General features: G+C 39.0%; 1 protein-coding gene across 2 annotated transcripts; it reads left to right on the top strand.

The window, feature by feature from the left end:
- Window positions 1-1,962: 1,962 nt before the first annotated feature.
- On the top strand, window positions 1,963-23,301 carry LOC146400845 (UDP-glucuronosyltransferase 2B31-like). 2 transcript variants are annotated; one of them, XM_084972430.1, is made up of 6 exons: window positions 1,963-2,713; window positions 3,335-3,483; window positions 16,678-16,809; window positions 18,754-18,841; window positions 19,737-19,956; window positions 22,137-23,301. In XM_084972430.1, exons 1-6 carry the CDS (start codon window positions 1,984-1,986, stop codon window positions 22,414-22,416), a joined length of 1,599 nt encoding a protein of 532 aa, XP_084828556.1. In that variant the 5' UTR covers window positions 1,963-1,983; the 3' UTR covers window positions 22,417-23,301. The 2 variants fall into 2 exon arrangements, with proteins under 2 accessions (XP_084828556.1, XP_084828557.1); XM_084972431.1 differs by lacking the exons at window positions 16,678-16,809; window positions 18,754-18,841; window positions 19,737-19,956; window positions 22,137-23,301 and adding an exon at window positions 5,473-5,613.
- Window positions 23,302-24,040: the final 739 nt, after the last annotated feature.

Here is a 24,040-nt window from a genome sequence, read left to right as displayed (position 1 = left end):
ACTTAAAAAAATGCTTGAAAAAATCCCCAAATATGATGGAAAATGTTAATCTATACATCCCCAATTCCAAGTAGAATAAATATAGGAGAGCTTTACACAGACATTAGTGAAATTTTAAAAGACAAAAACAAAAAACTTGTAGCATTAAGCCAAAAAGAGCATATCCATACAAGGGAACTCCAAAATACAGGACTTATATATATCTCATCAGAACAATGGATGTTACATGAGAGTGGGATGACATATTCAAAGGGCTGAAAGAAAAACTGTCAATCAAAAATTCTACATCGAACAAAGATATCTTTCAAAAATGAGGGCAAAATACAGACATTCTGGTGACCCTTCACAGGAAGAAAGAATTCATTGCTGGAACACCTGCCTTACGGGAAAAACTGAAGGAAGGTCTTCAGGCTGAAGAAAGTAAACTCAGACTGCAGTGCCAATCCACAGGATAAAGCAGAGAGCACCGGGGAAGATAATTAATTTTACGAGGCTGGGTGACTACCCATTTCTCCTCCTTTCTTCTCTGAATAAATATAACAAGCAAGCAGGTAAAACATGTATACAGTTGTCTTGCTAGGTGTGCGGCATAGAGTGAATATAATTCTGGGGAGGGGGGCTGGTACAGGCCCTGAGATGAGAGGATCCAACTATGGCTTAAGCCCAGGAGGGCAGGGTCCTCTAGCAGCACTGCCTCAGGAGGGTGGGTCAAGATTCCAATTCTGCCCTCAGGAGAAGGCACAGAGCAGCAGCAGCAGCAGCAGCATGTTCCCTTGGTTAAAACCACGTGTCAGGACTCATGAGGTGGGATGTGGAGCAGCAGTGGTGTGGCAGTAGTATTGGCAGGTCACAGCACTGACTTAGGACCCAGGGTAAAGTGCAGAGTAGCAGCCCCTTAGCCCAAGGAATGACAGGTTGGGGCCATGACTTAGGACCCACAGATACAGTGCAGAGCAGCGACACCTCAGCTAGGTAATGGCCAGCCCAAGCCACAATGAAAAACACAGCGTGAGTGCAAAGCAACAGCAGCACGGCCCTGGCCACGGCAGGACAAAGCACTGACCTAGATCCTGGGAGGAGACTAGACAGGAGTGGCTCTAGTGCCATCAATGGCAGGGCACTGTGGCAACTCAACCAGGAAAAGCAAGGCAGAGGGCTGATGGGGCCTCAAGGTCAGGTCACCACAGGGACAGCTCCTGCCTCAGAAAAGACATGGCTGCAAGGGCCCTGGGCAGCTCTGGCAACTGGACTGTGCTGGGGAAGGCTGGGGAAGCCCTCAGCAGCAAAGGCTGAAAGTGTCTAAGCCTTATGGACCTTCTCCTAGTCTCCTTTCTTCCTAAAGTGAAATTCCTCTGAAAGGAGCCCTGCTGCTTCTAAGCTGCTCTGAACTGGAGGAGGGCATGATGGAGATCCCATCTTTGCTAAGCTTTACTATATGGCCATCTTCTGGTTTTAAACTCTGCAGGGTATCTGCTGCTCCTTCCCTGTGGCCCAGAGCTATCCCAAAGTAATTTACATTTGCTTTACAATTTATAGTTTATGCTTTATAATTCATCATTCATAGTTGTTCATTTATTATTTTTGTTGTTTTTGTGGGGGATACAGGTATTGCACCCCATAACACTCCATCCTGCTAGTATCACCTTATCTCTAATTTCCTGTCAAGAAGAAAGGAGACAAGAGGGCCTCTCACTTTCTATTGATTTTACAAATGTCTTATCTCTTACATAATATAGTTCATGTGCTTGTGCAAGGTCATTGACTTTTAGATGGATAAAGCCCAGGAACAACATTCAGCACACCACAGGAACATGGAGTGTTCTACACTTTGCCCCTTCAGTTGCTTGCCACAGCTGCTGACCATTCATATAAGGTATTTACTTAAGGTGTAGGAGTTATATTTTAACTTCCTGATTGATTTCTCCTCGGATATAAGCAAGGGCAGTAACAAAAGGGTAGACTAATTTTTAAAAAGTACTACATATGAATAAGATGTCTCTGAAATGGCTCTCACTCCTGCTGCTGCTACAGCTGACGTGCTACTTTAGCTCTGGCAGGTGTGGAAAGGTGCTGGTGTGGCCAATGGAATATAGTCACTGGATTAACATGAAGATAATTCTGGAGGAACTTGTCAGCAGGGGTCATGAGGTGACGGTTCTGACATCGCCAGCTGCCGTTGTTGTTGATGTCAACAAATCATCTACTATCAAATTTGAGATTTTCCCTACATCGATAACTAAAGATTACTTTGATAATTTTGTCAAGCAGTTTATCGAGAAATGGAGACATGCTACAAAAGATTCACTTTGGACACATCTTTTAAAAATTCAAAATTTCTTTTGGAAATTCTCTGACATTGCACTGAAGCTCTGTAAAGATGCTATATTAAACAAGAAATTTATGACAAAGCTACAAGAATCAAGGTTTGATGTTGTTCTTGCAGATCCCGTTATACCCTGTGGTGAGCTGGTGGCTGAGATACTCAACATACCGCTGGTGTACAGCCTCCGCTTCTCTCCTGGTTATTCAATTGAAAAATTCGGTGGAAAGCTTCCATTCCCACCGTCCTATGTACCTGTTGTTATGTCAGAACTTAGTGATCACATGACATTCACGGAGAGGGTTAAAAATATGTTATATGTAGTTTTTTTGGACTTCTGGTTCCAGACATTTAATGAGAAGAAGTGGAATCAATTTTACAGTGAAGCACTAGGTAAGTCATGCTTTTAGTTGGTTTAACATGAAGAGCTAAGTTTCCTAATGCCTTGGTGGCTGCGTTTATGTAAATATTAAGCCCCAGGAATTTGTCCCTTATAAGTGAATTGATGAAAAATGAAAATATAAAATGATCCATCAATCTTGTAAACACTTTGGAAACATTAAATCATTGGGTAAGATAAACCCTGTGAAGTATTACTAGTTCAGAACATTCCCCAAACTCTAAGCCACATATTAAAACACTTAGGACTTCTCCAAGCAATTATAAACACATTACTAAAGTTCTACGTTCACTAAAAAGGTCACTCTAAGCCTCATAGAATGTCATAATAAATGATGACAGGTAGACTGAGGACTCACACAGGTGTGTGTAACACAAAAATCTGGGGAGTATTTAGAGATTGTTTCTACTGATGTAGCTCCATTTCTGCATTATATGAGATGAGCTGATATACATTACACGAAGATACATAACTGCTTTATCAAGAACAGACATTTGCAAACATCTCTGGCTACATCATTCCCAGCTCCTTTCCAAAACTTACCTAATGTATGCACCTGAATATATTCTCATTTCATCTAACTTTTGTCGTTGTTGTTTTGCTTTATCTTTCAGGAAGGCCCACTACATTATTTGAGACAATGGGGAAAGCTGACATGTGGCTCATTCGAAATTATTGGGATTTTGATTTTCCCCGCCCACTGCTACCAAATTTTGAATTTATTGGAGGCTTCCATTGCAAACCTGCCAAACCCCTACCTAAGGTAACCTGATTTGGTTTGTTGTGCTTTTTCTACTTTACATTTTCAGTAGGAATAATCCTCCACTCCTTAGTTCGAATAGGAAGATGGATAGAATGACCTGCCAATTAGTACCTCGCATATTCGTTTCTGCCTCAACTCTCTGAATTTCAGTATCTTTATGAAATAAAGGGACCTCTGGGAGACTTTGAGAATATATCAGTTATTACCATCCTCGTTTTTTAACATATAATAAGGCATCAGACATTCATTATAAGAATAAACATTAAATGACTAGCATATACCAGGAGTAGGTGCTGAAAGGCAGAGAAAGAGTGTAGATACATTTTCTACCACCTGGCACTCTACCTGGAAAGACAGAATGCAAGCAAGTCATAAACATCAAGTGAAATGTGTCACTTTAGTTACTGTTTTGCTTTATCTTTCAGGAAGGCCCACTACATTATTTGAGACAATGGGAAAAGCTGACATGTAATTTTTTAATTTACATTTAATTTTTAAAAGTTTTAGTGCTAAGAAGCTTTTAAGGTTAGTAATTAGTTGAGAAGATTCTAATACTCCTAATTTTAAATTCTAAATTCTAAAATTCTAAAAGATTCTAAAAGTTTCTTAATTATTTTGGAGGATGAGGCCCTTCACCAGTGCCCTAGCTAAAAAAATACCATTCTTCAACGATAGAAATGTAAGTCTTAAAAACTTCTGAGGCCAAATCCAACCTTTCCCCACTTGCACATCAGCATTTAAACCATGCCTCATTTGAAATTCCAGGGTTCACATCATACAGCATAAAAGACATAGCTTAGTCTATTAGGCCAGGTGTTTTCTGCCTACACCAATCCTATAGCAAACCTCTAAAGCACCCTAAGGAACGTAGGCCCCAAGTTCATAGCGGCCTGACGGTGTGAACACAGAGAAAACATACACTGCACATATTGAAACCATAAATTCTGAACATATATTAAAGAGAAAATAATTTATACCTCTTGAATCTGGAAACTGCCCATAGGTTAAAAAATCCCAAAATTTCTCAAAAATCACCCAAGTTTCTAGGGTGCTAGTCCTCATGAAGGTAAGCAAGAATCTAGTCTGTTCTAAGTTGACACGATCGGTTTTCTGTGTAGTTTAGACATAAATAGGAAGCAAATACTCTTTAGCCAACTCTTGGGAGTGACCCCTTAGGAGAGCCTTTTGTCCACTCCTTATTGATGGAAAACTGAAACTGATGTTTCTTTCAAGGAGAAAACTCAGTATCTCTTTTGACTGCAAATTGTTTGGATTCTCTATGGTAGCTCTTACAATATCCAGAGGCTGAGAGAACATTAGTGAAATTTCTGTGCTATCTAGCCCTATTTTTGGAAAGAGCTCACCATTCTCATTTCAGGAAAGTGATACTGTGGGTAGGAGGGGAAGTTAGGAGGAGAGGAAGAAGGACAGAGTGAAAGATGACTAACAGTATAATTGTAACAATTAGTAATAGTAGCTGCTATTACTAAGATGCAACACAAGATTTGAATCTGAGTCAATGACTGGAAAGACTTCATTACGTAAAGAAGCAATTCCTTCGAACTACTAACCTTTCCATTAGTTATTATGTTCTCTCAGAAAATTTCTATACTTCTTAAAGTATTAAGATGTTTGGCAGAATTCATCAAGAATCATAAAAATGCTTACAGCCTTTGACTTCACAGTGTACGCCTATGAAACTATACAGGAAAATAATCGAGATGTGCAAACACGCTATTTTGGACAGTAATTCATAAAAGTCACCCCGGAAGTAATCTACATATCCAAAATTAAGCAATGTTTAAGTAAATTATAGTGTGTACATCACATCATTATAATCATTTTATCAAATACCTATTTATGCTAAATCAGGTATGCGGTTTAGCTGGAAAATAACAGATATAACGAGATCACAGTTGTCTTGCAGGTAACAAAAGAATATCAGTTAGAATTACAATTTTAAAACTATATGTCACGATGTATATTTAGGTGTGGGAGTAGAAGAACGATTCAAATGGAAGCACAATTTCCAGAAGAATGTCCTCAAGGTCCATCCATGTGGTTGAACATGACAGGATTTCTTTCTTTCTCGTGGAGGAGTAACATCCAGTGTGTTTTTTTGAGTGTGGGTGTGGGTGTGTGGGGGTGGGGGTGGGTGGGTGGGTGGGTGTGGGTGTGTGTGTTTAAATCTTCTTATGCATTCATCAGTTGATGGGCCTTTAGGTTATTTCCCTTGGCTATTAGGAATCATGCTGTAATAAACATGGGAGCACAAACAGCTTTTCACTATCCTGTTTTTATTTTCTTTAGGTTCATACCCAGAAGTGGAATAGATGGTCACATAGCAGATCTATTTTTTATTTTTTGTAGAAATGTTCATTTTGTTTTCCATGGAGGCAGAGTCCATTTACCTTCTAAGTGATGATGTACAAGCATTCACTTTTCTCCACATTCTACCAACGGTTTTCTCTTCTTAGTGGTAGACTTCCAACAGGTGCAAGGTGATATTGCAGTTTTGATTTGCCTCTCCCTGATGCTTAGTAATGTCAAGCATCTTTTCACAAACTTGTTAGCCATTTGGATGTTTTCTCTGGACAAATGTCAGTTTTGTTCATTTACTCTTTTCTATGGAATGAATTTTGTTGATGGGTTGAATGAGCTCTCTATATATTTTGGGGTTTAATCCCTCATTCCATATGCAATTTGAAAATGTTTCTCCCATTCTGTACTTTGTTTTCAACTTGTTGACTCCTTTTTTTTTTTTTTTTTTGGCATGCAGGAGATTTTAAGTTTGATACAGTTCTACTTGTTGACTTTTTTCTTTTGTCATAGTTTTGGTGTCATATCCAAAATAATCATTTTCAAGACCAATGTCAAAGAGATTTCTCCCTATGTTTTCTTTTAGGAGAGTTACAGTATCTGGTCTAATGTGTATATGTCTTTGGTCCATTTTAAGCTAATTTTTAAGAGACATGTAAGATAGAGGCGGCATTACACTTTTTTTGCATGTGTTTATTCAGTTTTCTCAGAGAAGAAGAGACAGACTAACCTCTCCCCATTGGGTGTTCTTGCCTCCCTTGTTGAATAGTGGTTGACTATAAACTCACAATTTTAATCCCGTGACCCTGTGTTCTGTTGCACTGGTCTGTTTGTCTATTTTTAGGCCAGTTCTGTATTGTTTTAAACACTGTATCCTTGCAGTACAATTTGAAACTGGAAGGTGTGAGGCCAGTTCAGCAGCATTTACTCTCTGATCCATGAACACACGATGCCTCTCCATTTATGTCTTTTATTTCTTTCGACAAAGTCTCGGAGTTATCAAGGTTCAGACCTTTCGCTTCATTGGTTAAATACGTCTCTACTTACATTTTTGTTTTTGATGCTGTTATCAATGGGCTATTTCTTCAGATGTTTCATTTCTAGTGTAGGAAAATGCAACTGATTTCTGTGTGTTGATATTATAGCTGGCAGCTCTACTGGATTTGTTGGTTAGCTTAGGATTTGGGTTGAGTCTCTGGAATTTCCAATACAAAAATTCATGCCATCTGTAAAAAAAACTGAGAATTTTACTCTTTCCTTTCTGATTTGGATACTTTTTACCACGTTGCCTTGCCACGTTGTGCTGTTAGGACTTGGAATACTATGTCAAATTAGTGTGCGAGCGAGCGCCCTTGCCATTTTCCTAATCGCAGAAGAAAAAAAAACCTTTCGATTGGTCACTGTTGAGCATCATGTTAGCTTTGGGTTTGTCATGTATGGGTTTTATTATGTTGAGGTATGTTCCTTCTCTACCCTATAAGTTGAGAGTTTTTATCAGGAAAGGATACTGTCTCTTGTCAAATGTTATTTTGCATCTATCGAGATGATCAAGTTATTTTCGGTTTCTTCCTATTAATGCAAGGTCCTATCTGCAATGATTTGGGCATGTTGAACCATCCTTGAATCCTAGGGATAAATCCCACTTGGTCATGGTATACAATCCTTTTCCTATGGTCAGGAATTTTGGCTGGCTAATATTTGGATGAGAGTTTTTGCCTCTGTATTCATCCTGGATAGTGGCTTGTAGGCCTCTTTATTTGTAATGTCTTTATCTATAGCTTATCGAGGTACTATTGGCCTTGTGAAATAAGTTCAGAAATATTTCCTCTCTCCTTGCTAATTTTCTGAAGGACGGACATCAGTTGTTCTTTAAATGTTTCGTCAATGAAGCCATCTGGTTCTGGGGTTTTCTGTATTTGGAGATCTTTAATTACTGGTTTAATATCTTTACAAATTATGACTGCTAGGATTTTCTAGTTCTTCATGATTCAGCCTTGATAGAGTGTGTGTTTCTAGAAACATATCCATTCTTCTTGATTACGTAATTTGTTGGCACATACTCCTACACGACAGTGTCTTGTGGCCCTGAATAGTTCTGTAGTATAAGTTATGCCTCCTCTTTCATTTCTAATTTAACCCATTTGATTCTTTATTTTTTCATGGTTAGTCTAGCTAATGCTTGTAAATTTTATGTTTTTGCACAAAGACTAACAGTGTATGGTATCCGTTTTTGTTTTTGTTTTTGTCTTTTTGCCATTTCTAGGGCTGCTCCCATGGCATATGGAGGTTCCCAGGCTAGGGGTCAAATCGGAGCTGTAGCCACTGGCCTACGCTAGACCCACAGCAACACAGATCTGAGCCGTGTCTGTGACCTACACCACAGCTCACGGCAATACCGGGTCCTTAACCCACTGAGCAAGGCCAGGGATCGAACACGCAACCTCATGGTTTCGAGTCAGATTTGTTACCCACTGCGCCACGATGGGAACTCCTGTATGGCATCCCTTATGTGTGGAATCTAAAAGAAGTCACACCTGTAAAAACAGAGAGGGATATGGTGGCTACTAGAAGCTCAGGCATGGGAGAATAGGAAAGAATTTTTTAAGGGCGCAAACTTGCATCCTACAGTAAATAATTCCTAGAGAGCTAAGTTATCATACAGTGAATATGGACAACAATATTATGTTATAATCATCAATCCTCCTCTGACTAGACTTTAATCATTCCAGCCACAAAAAAAGAAATGATAATTATGTGACATGAATGAGGTACGAACAGTCATGAACATGACAATCCTATTACAATGTATACATGAACAAATCAATACGTTATAAACCTTAAACTGCATGATGTTTGATGCCACATATATTTCATCTCCTTAGAAAAGCATATGAATTTTAAACTAAGGATATCCTTGCACAGAGAGTATGAGTAAATCTTAGTTCATTTTTACAATTGTTCATATTTTGCCTTCTTTTTGGCCATTAGCTCACCATATTTTCATAAAGGTGTCAGAGAATGAGAATAACCAGTTCACATCAGTGACCGATTTTTGAAGAAATGATGTATTACAATAATACGATAGGGATGCATCTTCCATGGCAGAGATGAAGCAGCCTTGGGTAGCAAGCCAATGAGACAAAATACTGAAGGCAGGTAACTTTAACGACCGCTGGAGGTAAACGGGTATGTGTATATTACCTGGAAGTGGTAAGAGGAGTCATGAGAAAACTTCAGTGAACTTAATAATGAACCTGATATCATCAGGGTGAAATTATATTTTTAATAAAACTCTACACATTATAATTTGCAAGACTGAGGTTTCTTTTTTAAATCCTCTTTTACTTTTCTGCGAAAAATCATTTTGAAGGAGTTGCCTCTGTGGTGCAGTGGGCAGGGGTTAAAGGATCCAGCACTGGCACAGCTTTGGCGCAGATCACAGCTATGGCTTGGATTTTATCCCCAGCCCAGACACTTCTATATGCTGCAGATGCGGCCAAAATAATAATAGTAACAATAATAATAATCATCATTTTGAAAAGAACTTTTGTGACAACAATTAGGATGAGAAGCCATACATTTTATGGTGGAAGGGTTGGGTAGTTATTTTCAGAATGATGAATTTAAAGGAGAAAAAAAGAAGAAAGATGGGTGTGTGGTTTTGGAACACATATCCAGGAAAATTCTGCCTGTCCACATTTTTTGTACATAGAGTACATTCACTCCGCAATTGGATATTGTTCTAGCGGATAAAATGTAACATTTATATTGGGAAATGCAAAGAAATCACAGGACAAACTAATTCTGAAACAACTCCAGGCAAATAGGGCTTCACCTGGAGCTTCACTTACTCTGAAGTGACCACACAACAGGTGACCAAAACTATGCTATGGAAACCCTGGTATACCTCTCCTGTGGGGTGGTATTCCCTGGGGGGCTCTGTGAGATGGTGATGAAGGGTCCCTTACAACCCGTTACACATCTACGTTCTACTGTGACATCAGTTATGCGATGTATCTCAGGGCAAAAGCTGTCATATGTAAACAAACCCAGCAATATGGTCATTCAAATATTTAACCACACAGTGTATCTCTGGATGATAAAAAGGACCCAGGAACGTTTCCAAAGTCAAACACCAGACTCCTCAATCCAGTGATTAGTAAGAGAGAGAGAATTTGGGAAATCGTGATAAAGTTTAAAGTAAGGTATAAGGACTATAGAGCTGAGAGAAGGATAGATATCAAGTCGTTCAAATCACAAATATTTCTTCGTTCTTAGGGTCAGGGAAATGGAATACTGATGACTAGTCTAAAATAATTCTCCAGAAAGTCTGTCTAGAATAAACAAATGATTCAGTAGAATTATAGTAATAATTAAGGGTAACTTAAATCCTGCTATGTGCCTGCCTTCCAAGAATCTGTGTTAACTATTAACATTATTGATGAAGAGTCTGAGGACAATATTGTTGAATAGCATCTCTTCCTCACTACTGTGTACTGGCTTGATTTCATTTCTTGCTTACACACACAACCCACACACACATTTGCACAAATACCCGTAATGCAACAAACTGACTTCATATCCCACATCTCCTTCCCAGGAACCTCAGGAGAGAGGCCTTGGAGGAAAAAAAAAAAGTAAGAAAGAAAGAAAATATGGAGCTTCCTCGAAAAATTGAAAATAGGATTAATAGATAGTTCACCAATTCCTCTTTGGGGTACATACTCACAAAAGTTGAAGGTAGGATCCCAAAGAGATTTGGCAAACCATGGTCATGAAAGCACTAGTCATTAAATCCAAGAGGTTGAGGCAACCCAACTGTCAATCAACAGGTAAAGCACAAACCACAATGTATTATCTACAATCAATGAAATATTACTCAGCCTAGGAGTTCCCATGGTGGCTCAGCGGTAATAAACCCAACTAGTATCCATGAGGATGTGGGTTCAACCCCTGGTCTCGCTCAGTGGGTGAAAGATCTGGCATTGCGGTGAGCTATGGTGTAAGTGGCAGACACGGCTTGGAGCCTGGGTTGCTGTGGCTATGCTGTAGGCTGGCAGCCATAGCTCCAATACCACCCCTATCCTGGGAACTTCCATATGCCACCGATGAGGCCCTAAAAATAAGACAAAAAAAAAAGAAATATTACTCAGCCTTTAAAAGTCAATTTTGACACAACACAACATTCACAATTTTTTTGACAGTTGGCAAAGTTCTTTCTTTCTTTTGGAATTCACATTTGATTTTATTGGAGTCGAATTGACTTACAAAGTTGTGTTAGGTTCAGGTATACAGCACAGTAAATCAGTTACACATCCTGTTACATGTACACATACTCATTTCTTTTCAGATTATTTTCTCATATTGGTTATTACACAGTATCCAGTAGATTTCCGTGCGCTATACGGTAGAGCCGAGTTAGCTCTTTTACATCTGATTGTGTGTATATGTCAATCCCCATCCCCTAATTTAATCTGCCTATGTTTCACCTCTGGTAACCTTAAGTTTGGTTTTCAAATCTTTGATTCTGTTTCTGATTTGTACGTGCTTTTGTATCACTTGCATTAGAGTTCACTTATCAGTGATCGCATATGACGTATTTTCTCCTCCTTACTTCACTTAGTATGATAATTTCCGGGTCCATCCATGTTGCCGGAAATGGCATTATTTCACTCCTTTTTATGGCTGAGTCAGAGTCCACTGCATACATGTACCACATCTGTTTCATCCAGTCCTCTGCTGACGGACATTTAAGTTACTTCCATGTTTTGTCTACTGTAAATATTGCTGCAGTGACCGTTGGGATACATTTATCTTTTCAAATTATGATTTTCTCTGGATATATGCCCAGGAGTCAGATCACAAGATAATATGGTAGTCCTATATTATTTTTGTAGGGAACCTCCATACTGTTCTCCATAGAGGCTGCACCCACTTACATTCCCACCAACAGTGTAAGGGGGGGGTCCCTTTTCTCCACAAACTCTCCAGCCTTTGCTGTATAGAGATTTTTGATGACGGCCATTCTGACTAGGTGATTACCTGGCTGTAGTTTTGAGTGCATACCTCTAGCTATTAGCCGCACTGGACACCCTGTCACGTGTCTGAGGGCTATCTGTATGTCTTCTTTGGAGACACGTCTGTTTAGATTTTCTGCCCATTTTTTGACTATTTTTTGATATTGAACTGCATGAGTTGTTTGTATATTTTAGAAAATAATCCCTTGTTGTTCGCTTTGCAAATACTTCCTCCCATTCTGCAGCTTGTCTTTTAATTTTATTCATGGATTCCTTTGCTGCGAAAAAGCATTTAAGTTTATAGAGGTATGATTTGTCGATTTTCGTTTTTGTTGTCATCACTCTAAGAGGTGGATCCAAAAAATATTGCTGCAGTTTATGTCATAGTGTTTTGCCTATGTTTTCCTTGAAGGGTTTTAGAGTATCCGGTCTTACATTTAGATTTTTAATCCTTTTAGAGTTTATTTTTGTGTGTAGTGTTAGAGTGTGTTCTAATTTCATTCTTCTGCATGTAGCTGTCTAATTTCACTCTTCTGCATGTAGCTGTTCAGTAAGCACCACTTATTGAAGAGACTGTTTTTTTCTCCATTGTATATTCCTGCCTCCTTTAGATCAGTTGACCACAAGTGCATGGATTTATTTCTGGACTTTCTATGATGTTGCATTGACATATATTTCTGTTTTTGTGCCAGAACCAGACTCTTCTGATGACTGTAGCTTTGTAGTGTAGTCAGAGGCGAGGGAGACTGATGCCTCCAGCTTTGTTTTTTTCCTCAAGATTGCTTTGGCTATTTGGGGTCTTTTGTGTTTCCATACAAATTTTCAAGTTTTTTGATCCATTTCTTGGAAAATGCTATTGGTTTTTTAATAGAGATTGTCCTGAATATGTAGATGACCTTGGGTAGTATAGTAATTTTAACAATATTGATTCTTCCAATCAAAGAACATAGCATATGTTTCCATCTGTTTGTGTAATCTTCGGTTTCCTTCATCAATGCCTTACAGTTTTTGCAGTTCAGGTCTTTTGCCCCTTTATGTAGGTTAGGTACTTTCTTCTCTTTGAGGCAATGGTGAATGGGATTGTGTTTTTCAGATTTCCCTTTCTGATATTTTGTAGTTAGTGTATGAGATTTCTGCGTATTAATTTTGAGTCCTGCACCTTTGCCAAATTTATTGATTATCTTTAGCAGTTTTCTGGTAGCATCTTTAGGAGGTTCTATGTATAGTATCATGTCATCTGCAAACAGTGATAGGTATATGTCTTTTCTGTTCTTCGCTACTTTTATTTCTTTTTCTTCTCCAGTTGCTGTAGCTAGGACTGCCAAAACTATGTTGAAGAAAATTGGTGAGAATGGACCTCCATGTCCTTTTCCTGACCTTAGCAGAAGCAGTTTCAGCATTTCAACATTGAGAATGATGTGGGCTGTGGGTTTGTCGTGTATGGCCTTTATTATACTGAGTTAGGATCCCTCGTTGCCCACTTTCTGGAGGGTCAACAAACGAGTGGGGTTGAATTTTGTCAAAATCTTTTTCAGCATCTTTTGGAATGACCATATGGTTTTTAGCCTTCTGTTTGTTGATGTGGTGTATAACATTGACTGACTTGTGTATATTAGAAAATCCTTGCATCCATGGTATAAAAGCCACTTGATCATGGTGCATGATCCAGTTATTGTACTGGTGGATTCCAGATAGTAACATTTTCTTGAGTATTTTTACATCTATGTCCAACAATGATATTGGCCTGTAGTCTTTTTATTTTATTGTACTTTTTGGAGGGGTGCTTTTTTGGTGAGGTGTTTTGGTCTGATTTTGGAATCAGGATGAGGGTGGCTTCATAGAATGCACAGGCAAGTTCCTCAGCAAATCTTTGAAAGAATTTCAGAAATAGAGGTGTTAACTCTTCTCTAAATGTTTGATAGAATTTGCCTGCAAGGACATTTGATCCTGGATTTTTGTTTTTTTGGATGTTTTAAATGATATAATTGATTTCGGTACTAGTGACTGACTTATTTCTGTCTGTTTTCTGTTTCTTCCTGATGCGGTCTTAGAAGATTTTACCCTAGTAAAAATCTTAGTGTCCATTTCTTCTAGGTTACATCTGTTGTTGGCATAGAGGTGGGTGTAGGAGTCTGTTATGATCCTTGCATTTCTGTGGTGTCAGCTGTAATTTCTCCTTTTTCTTTGCTAAGTTTATTGCTTTGAGCACGCTCCCATCTTTTCTTGATGAGTCTAGTTGAAGCCTAATCAATTTTGTTTCTCTTTTCAAAAACCAGGGTTTTTTTCGTGTCTTTGTCTTTTTGGGGCTGCACCCGCGGCATATGGAGGTTCCAAGAAGAGGGGTCCGGTTGGAGCTATAGCTGCCAGCCTACACCACAGCTACAGCAATGGGGAATCCGAGTTGCAGCTGCAACCTACACCACTGCTCACTGCAATGCCAGGTCCTTAACCCACTGAGCAAGGCCAATGATCAGACTTGCATCCTAATGGATACCAGTCAGATTCATTAACCCATGATGGGAAATCCATTTTTATTTTATCTTATTGTTTTGTCTTTGGTCTCAGAAGCCAGCCTTTTGCTTCATTGATCTTTTCTCTTGTTTTCCCCATCTCTATCTCATGTATTTCTGCTCTGGTCTCTATGTTTTCTTTCCTTCTCTAACTCTGAGTTTTGCTTGTTCTTCCTTACCCAGATGCCATAGAGGTCAAGTTGGGTTGTTTATTTGGGGGTTTTCTTATTTTCTTTTTTTTTTCCCACTGTACAGCAAGGGGGTCAGGTTATGCTTACATGTATACATTCCAATTACATTTTTTCCCCACCCTTTGTTCTGTTGCAACATGAGTATCTAGACAAAGTTCTCAATGCTATTCAACAGGATCTCCTTGGAAGTCTATTCTAAGTTGTGTCTGATCAGCCCAAGCTCCCGATCCCTCCCACTCCCTCCCTCACCCATCAGGCAGCCGCATGTCTTTTCTCCAAGTCCATGATTTTCTTTTCTGAGGAAATGTTCATTTGTGCTGGATATTAGATTCCAGTTATAAGTGATATCATATGGTATTTATCTTTAAGTTTCTGGCTCATTTCATTCAGGATGAGATTCTCTAGTTCCATCCATGTTGCTGCAAATGGCATTATGTCATTCTGTTTTATGGCCGAGTAGTATTCCATTGTGTGTATATTCCACCTCTTCCGAATCCAATCATCTGTCGATGGACATTTGGGTTGTTTCCATGTCCTGGCTATTGTGAATAGTGCTGCAATGAACATGCAGGTGCATGTGTCTCTTTTAAGGAGAGTTTTGTCCGGATAGATGCCCAAGAGTGGGATTGCAGGGTCATATGGAAGTTCTATGTATAGATTTCTAAGGTACCTCCAAACTGTTCTCCATAGTGGCTGTACCAGTTTACATTCCCACCAACAGTGCAGGAGGGTTCCCTTTTCTCCACACCCCCTCCAGCACTTGTTATTTGTGGACTTATTAAGGATGGCCATCCTGACTGGTGTGAGGTGGTATCTCATGGTAGTTTTGATTTGCATTTCTCTTATAATCAGCGATGTTGAGCATTTTTTCACGTGTTTGCTGGCCATCTGTATATCTTCCTTGGAGAAATGTCTATTCAGGTCTTTGGCCCATTTTTCCATTGGGTGATTGGCTTTTTTGCTGTTGGGTTGTATAAGTTGCTTATATATTCTAGAGATTAAGCCCTTGTCTGTGGCATCATGTGAAAGTATTTTCTCCCATTCTGAAAGTTGTCTTTTTGTTTTCTTTTGGGTTTCCTTTGCTGTGCAAAAGCTTTTCAGTTTGATGAGGTCCCATGGGTTTATTTTTGCTCTAATTTCTATTGCTTTGGGAGACTGACCTGAGAAAATACTCATGATGTTGATGTCAGAGAGTGTTTTGCCTATGTTTTCTTCTAGGAGTTTGATGGTGTCCTGTCGTATATTTAAGTCTTTCAGCCATTTTGAGTGTATTTTTGTGCATGGTGTGAGGGTGTGTTCTAGTTTCATTGCTTTGCATGGAGCTGTCCAGGTTTGCCAGCAATGTTTGCTGAATAGACTCTCTTTTTCCCATTTTATGTTCTTGCCTCCCTTGTCAAAGATTAATTGACCATAGGTGTCAGGGATTATTTCTGGGTTCTCTATTCTGTTCCATTGGTCTGTCTGTCTGTTTTGATACCAGTACCGCACTGTTTTGATGACTGTGGCTTTGTAGTATTTCCTGAAGTCTGGGAGAGAATGCCTCCTGCTTGGTTTTTGTTTCTCAGGATTGCTTTGGCGATTCTGAGTCTTTTGTGGTTCCATAGGGTTTTCTTATTTTCTGAAATAGGACTCTATCACCAAACAATCCCTCTTAGAACTGCTTTTGCTGTGTTTTGGACTGTGCTATCTTCATTGCCATTTGCTGACACTTGACACAACATGGGTGAACCTTACACTAAATGAAATAAGCCTGTCACAGACATATCAATACTGTACCATTCAACTATAAGGAAGTATCCAGGTGAGGCAATTCTGTAGAAATACGGAGTAGAACAGAGTAGAGTAAGGAGAAGGTTGCCAGAGCCTAGGAGAAGAGAATGATGGAGTTTTCGATGGAAATAGATTTCCAGCGTTGCCAAATGAAAAACTTCTAAAGATTGGGTGCATAATATGAATGTACTTGCACCTACTGAACTATGCACTTAGGAATGATCAAGATGGTAAATTTTATGTGTATTTTACTATTTTTTTAAAGCCATCACGCTAATAATTTCTGATGCTACCAGATTTTCTCTCTTTTGTTGTTTCTAGCAATCCTTCCAATAATCTCGACCATGTTGTGACTCTTCTGTGATGCAGCAAATTCTTCTCTTACAGGAAATGGAAGAGTTTGTCCAGAGTGCTGGAGAACATGGTATTGTGCTCTTTACTCTGGGGTCAATGATCAGTAACATGACAGAAGAAAGAGCCAATACAATTGCATCAGCCTTTGCCCAGATTCCCCAAAAGGTAGATGAAGGAATACAATTGTGGACAACTATTTTATGAGACTGTTAAATTCTGTGAAAGACCTGATTAGACATTTCCTGCAAGAAAGGCAAACCATCATGATAGGTCCACCTTATCTCAGATATATTGGACAAGCAAAATATACATGGCAGCTGCTGCATTAGTAGACAGAGTATATTTGACTGACAGTAATTCTGGTTTAACATTGTAATCCCCCCCAAAAAAAGTTATTTAACAGCAACCTTGTGAAATTTGGTATTATAATGATATCATGGACAGGAAAAGAAATACCAAATTTTGCCTAGTCATTTGCTCCTTTACCCAGAAGGACTCCTGAGGACATGGTTCACATAGAGATGTTCTCAGGAGTTAAATTTTAACAGTAAGTGTAATAGCACAGTAATGTTAAGCAATATTGGCAAAAGTCTGGAATATGACATGCAGTTCATACTTGTCAGATAATCCCGGACCCTACTGAACTCCTCTAAATGTTGACACACACCCATTCTGTGTACTCTTCAAGGTGCTGTTCAGAGAAAGAGTAGCCAGGGTTCATCAGGCTGCTTCCAGCTACCCCCATAGTCACAGTGATTTAGACAAAGAGAAACATCAGCCTCCCCTACTGGACTGGGTCCTGCCAATGTCTGAAGCAGGAAGATAAAAGATGAAGATGGGGGGTTGCCCTTTAAAGTGAACCCTGTGCATTGTAAAGTCTGGCCCTTAATGAACTCTGCTTCTAACCTATTTGAAGATTACCCCTCCTCACTGAGGAAGGAGGAGGGACTATACCAAGGGGTCAAGCATGAGGAAGACGGGCATGGAAAAAGCGCAGCTGCCTCTTTCTCCATAAAATAGAGCAGAAAACTATTTTCTAACATGTAATATACACTTGGTGTCTTTGGATATTTGGATATTCCTTTTCAGTTTACTATCTGATATCCTAGTATTCTCCTAGCCAGGTACGCTAATTGTTGGCTGGGAACTTAAAGGATGTTCTATTCACAGTGCAAATAGGGGTTAAGCACTAATAAATTATAATTCAATTTATGAAAATTGCATAGGAATTTCAAGATTAGTAACTTCTTTTGGTACTGTGCATAGAAACCACATCTTGACCAACGCGGTCAATGCCTTGTGCTTCATTGTTAAACTGCTCAGAGTCCAGTGAATACATTTTTGCATCATAGTTCTGCAACTTTTTCAACAGACTTAGTTTTACTTACAAACTACCAACAAACTCCCCGTCTCTAAATTTAATGAATTTCTAAACTTTTTAATAATGGCAATACTCTGGGTTCATATCAGAAATTACCAATTGTCATTGTTCTTGGAATTAGTGCTTATCGATTTATAATCTAAAATTCCTTATGCTTCCTAAGCAGTACTAATTAACTTATTAGTAATAAATTATAAATAAGCAAAAACATTTATTTCTCCTAACAGCCTAAGGACTTCCATTTCCCTATACATGTCAATTACGAGGTGTAAAACTCTCCTAAAATAACTCAAGGTATAAGTGAACATAAGGAGCAGTCAAAAAGAAATACACAAGTGAATACCAAATTTGAAAATCAAAGCTTGTGTATGAAATAAAAAAAAAATAATGTGTAGGTGACTAGTAATTTGACACTATTTTTTTTCAATAGAATTAGAGCACCTAACATTTTCTTAAATATTTGAATTGTCATTGAATCTCAATTGCCTATGGCATCATGTGTGAGAGGTCATGATTACAGTCCATTCCTGACTGAATATAATCATAACTGTGTAAATGTGAGCTGAGGTCAGAGCATTCGTAGTTACTGTCACTGAAGAGCGTGTGGCCTCATTTCCTTAGCTGTCATATGGAGAGCATTTAACTAGATGTCTTTGAATCTCTATAGAACTCTACTGCTATAACTCTGAAGTTGATTCATGGAATCAAGGATTTCTTTACCCTGACAGGTTCTGTGGAAATACGAAGGCAAGAAACCTGATACCTTAGGACCCAATACTCGGCTGTATAAGTGGATCCCCCAAAATGACCTTCTTGGTAAGACTTGGGAGAACAAATACTGAAAACATGAGTAACAGCTGAGCAGAATGTTAATACTTCTACAGGAATATCTATCATTCTCCTAGCATTTATTATTGAAACTAATTTTCAGAAAGAAAACTTTGGTCCTTTATTTTTATTTCCAGCCTCTGAGGACAAAAGGAGCGACTACAACAGAGATGGCATTTTGTTAAAGCAGGTCACATTTCTCATGGCCAGAATCGAAGTAGATTTATTTTGACTGTAACTGCTTCTCACAGTGAAATTAGAAAGAACGTTGTGGATTGTCTTTCTCTCGCTGAATTCTTTCCTTGCAGCAGTCTTTCCCCCTCTCTAGAGGTATTTGAAATGCCACAGAAAACCAAGCCCTCCTTCATTACCAGGGACTCTCCATTTTCTACAGGAAAAAATCCAAAATTGTTTCATGAGCTGATTCCAGATTTCATGATACAGTGTAGCTTTTCTTTCCTCTGGTTCCAGTGCCACTACCTTTATGCTTTTCCTGTTACACTGATGCCCTTCCCATCAGATTCAGTGACCTCCTACTTCTTGGAGAGCGGGTATTTCCGGCATTGTCTCCCCCCTGGGTTACACACATGCTCTCTTTGACCCAGGAGGTTCTTTCAAGGAAGTCCTGCTCACGGGACAATCTTGGACTCATCTGTGAAATGCAAGTGACACAGCACTGCTTTCATGAAGTCTTCACTGACCTCTCCAGCAGACCAAGGGGTTTCTTGCTCTGAGTTCTGAAAGCACTTGAAATACCATTTCCTGTACATAATCATCTGTTATCTAGAAGACACTGCTGCTTTCAGTGCCTTCTAATGTGCACAGGATCATTTTGTTTTAAGACGTAAAATTAATTCCTTTCCTGAAATTCACTCAATCCTAGGTCATCCCCAAACCAAAGCTTTCATAACTCATGGTGGCGCCAATGGCATTTTTGAGGCCATCTACCATGGGGTCCCTATGGTGGGCATTCCTCTGTTTGCTGATCAGCCTGATAACATCGCTCACATGACAGTCAAGGGAGCAGCTGTAAGATTGGACTTGGACACAGTGTCAACAACAGATCTGGTCAATGCCTTGAAGCAAGTCATTAACAACCCTTTGTGAGTATAGTTTGTTTTTTTTTACTTGATGCTGTTTCTAGAGAGGTTCCCAGATGAAGGCTAGTGGGTCAGCAATGAGTCTTGACATAAACAAATGAGGAGTAAGCTTTGCTCAATGCTTTGAAACAGTCATCAGTAACCTACTGGGTCACATTAAGGTTTTTTTCCCCTGCTTTTAGGGGGAACTTTTGTCAGAGGATGTAAGGATGGTGGGAAAATTTTGAAAGCACTAATCATTCGCATGAGAACAATCACTGAGGTAGGAGCAGAAGAATTAAGAAGAAGCATTTAGAACCAGGTTCAACTGGGAAATCATGTATATTATAAAGGCAGTCATTTGCAGACTTGTGACTTTTTTTTCGGCACATGGACTCATTTAATGTTTAAACCTCTTCCAAGATGGTTTGTTGTTAGTAAACCACCATGACGTAATCAATCTCAAATTGCCATTACAATTAACACTTCCCAAAGTTTCTATGCTAACATTTTGAACCCATTACTGAGAACAGGTAACACCTAGAACTTTCTAATGTACCCCAATACAATAAGACAGATACTACCTATCAATGTAGTTATAGTCTTAGTTCTTTTGCTTGGGCTTGCATTTGTCTTATTTGGAAGAATTATAAAATAAAAAAGCATTTGATTTGGACAAGACATTGGTACATTACTACATAAAAGCCCAATTTTCAGAAACGCAAGTCATTCGGCTTCCAAATTATTTCATGACTTATATTAATTTCTCGAATACTATAAATATTGTAACAATGACATATACATGTATGTGTATATATAAATATGAATATCTCCTGTGTTTCACAATGATTTTGGAAAATACACATTTGGAGAATATATTGGTAATAATACACTGTGGACATTTGTGCTTTAAAGCAGTGTTGTTAAATTTTAATTTTAGCACAACGATTATCCGAAGAGAGCAGCGTAAGAAGTACATATTTCTTCTTCTTGTTTTTTACGTATACATCATTTTGGTGATTTTATGTAAAAATACATCTCTAGTATCATTATAGATTTTGATTTTTTTAAGAGTGTGAAGGTAGTATCCAAAATGAAGATAATTTTTACCTAGTTTATACTGACTGGTTACAATATGTTATATATCGTACTAAGTCCTGAGCTCACATTCCCTTACTACTTCCTTACAGACTTTTCCACTGTATTACAAACACTTCCTGATTACCACCCTCCACTCAGAGCCCCAGGGCTCCCTCTGTGTTTCCACAGAACAGGACAGAACTGACCTCCATCCTTATTGCTCCTTTCCCATGCCATAGCACCTTGGGATTTCCGGTTTGTGAGCCCTATCTCTCGAGGCCTCCTCCTTCCGTGCCTTTTGATCCATAATGACTTTAACAGAGTGGGAACAAATGTAACTGCAATGCCAAATAAGTCAAATGTTGAGCACACTCTATTCTAAATTAGCTACCACGAAAACCAATATCAATACTAGCAAGCATTCACTGAGAGTCTACTGTGGGCTAGGAACACTTCTACAAATCAATATATTGTTCCTCCCAATAATCAGATAGGAGGCTATTCCTAACCATTCCATCTGATACTCAAAAACTGAGGAACAGACAGAGGCAGGCAACAAAGTAAGCGTCAGAGTCAGGATTCAAACCAAGGCAATCCACTTCCACCCTTTTAACCACTACTTTCCTAATACTAGGTCAACACCAGCTCCTGAGCAACCCTGCCTAGACTGGCCTCTGAACACCATCATGGATTTATGCATATCCCTGGATTATGACAGTATTTTAAAACTTGTCCACTGGGTCTATTAACAATGCCCTACTGGGGAAATCAAAGTTTGAACTTTCAAAGCACATAGTTACTGCACTTCCTTTCTTTCTTTTCCCTTTTTTTTTTCCTTTTTTTTTTCTTTTTTTTTTTTTTTTTTGCTGTTGCAACTTAAGTTCTTCCACTCCTTATACTACAACTACTTCTCCTCTCACATCTCCTCTCTTTTCTTCATAGGTTGAAATCCTACTCATGTAACAAACTGTAGCCCATAAACTAAGGTCTCTATAGTCATCTCTGAAAAATAATCTGTCTTTCTTCCCCACTGTGCGACACTCCTTTTTACCACTGGCACGAAAATGTCACATTTATCCTTCCTAGTTCATTCTCTACATTGATTCTGCTTCTTTGTCCTTCAGCTACAAAGAAAACGTGATGAGGTTATCAACCATTCAACATGATCAGCCTGTAAAGCCTCTGGACCGGGCAGTCTTCTGGATCGAGTTTGTCATGCGCCACAAAGGAGCCAAGCACCTGTGGCCAGCAGCCCACGACCTCACCTGGTACCAGTACCACTCTCTGGATGTCATTGGGCTCCTGCTGGCCTGTGTGGCAACGGCTGCATTTGCCCTCACAAGGGGTTGTCTGTTTTGTTGCCGGAAGTTGGCTAATGCGGGAGAGAAGGCAAAAAGGCAGTAGCTGTGTCTGAGGCCAGAAGCGGGTATGGCCCAGTAGATAGAACTCTTCCGTTTATTCCAGCAGGAAGGAGGTATGACAAGGTTCCCATCCTCCTGTGACAAAATGACTTCTCATAATTTAACATCTCAGGGCAAAACTTGTGTACCCGGGACCTTCTGCCTGTTCAAGAGTTAGACCTAGGTCATGCCAAGAGGTCACCTAGTGAAAAAATCCATCAAAATAAAATTATATGGGTATATATTGAAAGTTATTATTTTAATTCAATAGTTATATCAAAAGACATGATTGAATTTAACTGTGGTTCACATGGGGTGCATAGACATAAGAACAATAACAAGTACACCCAGAGTACCCACACGTTGTCAATATTCAGAATTTTTAACTTCATTCAGGTGCAGAATTTTACAGTTTTATCTTGCCAGAGAATGTGTGCAATAATTGGAATTATGTAAGAAGAGTTACCCTTTCATTTTTTTGTGAGACCTCTAAAACTTCTTGGTGTTTCCTCTGCATCCAGCCTCAGCATCACTTCCTATCTAAAGCCTTGGCAAACCAGTTGCCGTCATCCAGTTTAATGCATTTCCTCATGGAATGTTGGTGGAATTCGAATTCTAGCAACTGCTACCAGCTTCCTATTAAAAAATAGACCTATGTGTGAAAATCTGGGAATTTGTAACCTAATTCTCATCTTCTTCTTGTCACAATGACTTCCACTCCCATATTCAGCCTCCGGTAGTTGACTTAAGTTCTCCACTGCATATTAGCATAATACATGACCTGTACTCCAAGGGGATTTATTGAATTTTCATTTTCTACAAAGATACCTGGATCTATCAAAATTACTTGCAGGTATGTTGTGAAATTAAATGTATTTATTGAACAGAAGAGTGAATTAATGATTGTTTTTTCCTTTTAGGGCTCACCTGCAGCATATGGATGTAACCAGGCTAGTGGCCAAATCAGAGCTACAGCTGCTGGTCTTTGCCACAGTCACAGCAATGAGGGATGTGAGCAGCATCTGCGACCTACAACACAGCTCATGTCAATGCTGTTTCCCTGACCCACTGAGGCCAGGAATCAAACCCACATCATCATGGATACTAGTTGGAGTTATTTCTGCTGAGCCACAAAACAAATTCCCTTAATTAATGATTATTAATTGATACAAGCACACTTTTGATCAGCATGTCTCATTATTTTGTGCTTTCCTCAGGATCATATTGACCCAGCCATCCTATAAAATTATAAGTAAACATTCAGTCCTTTCCATGACGGTAAATAATAAAAATATCATTTTCTTTGGATTTCTATAACAATGAGAATACAAAAATTACAAACATTTTATGGAAAATTAGTAAATCACATGAAAGCATTCTGAAAGCACTCCTGAAAACTACAAGTCAGGAAAGCACTTATGATCAAAGTGGTCCAGGGGAGGAAAAGCACACTTGCAGGACTGGTCAAGAGGCCTTCCATTCCAGTCATATGATCAAAATGCTGCTGCATAAGGAATAATTTCTTTTAAAAAACTTAGAAGTTTGACTCTTGGGGAAGTATAGGCAAACTTTACCATAGAATTTTCCACACAGACTCCCTAGGTAGCAGACACATTTTTAAAGAAAAA

Source organism: Sus scrofa, chromosome 8 (genome assembly GCF_054392235.1).
Source record: "Sus scrofa isolate SSC_HxYL_T2T_F1_AM1 chromosome 8, Sscrofa_HxYL_maternal_Yorkshire_Landrace_v2.0, whole genome shotgun sequence".
In the NCBI taxonomy this organism is placed as follows: Eukaryota; Metazoa; Chordata; class Mammalia; order Artiodactyla; family Suidae; genus Sus; species Sus scrofa.
This window is presented reverse-complemented; position numbering and strand designations above follow the sequence as displayed.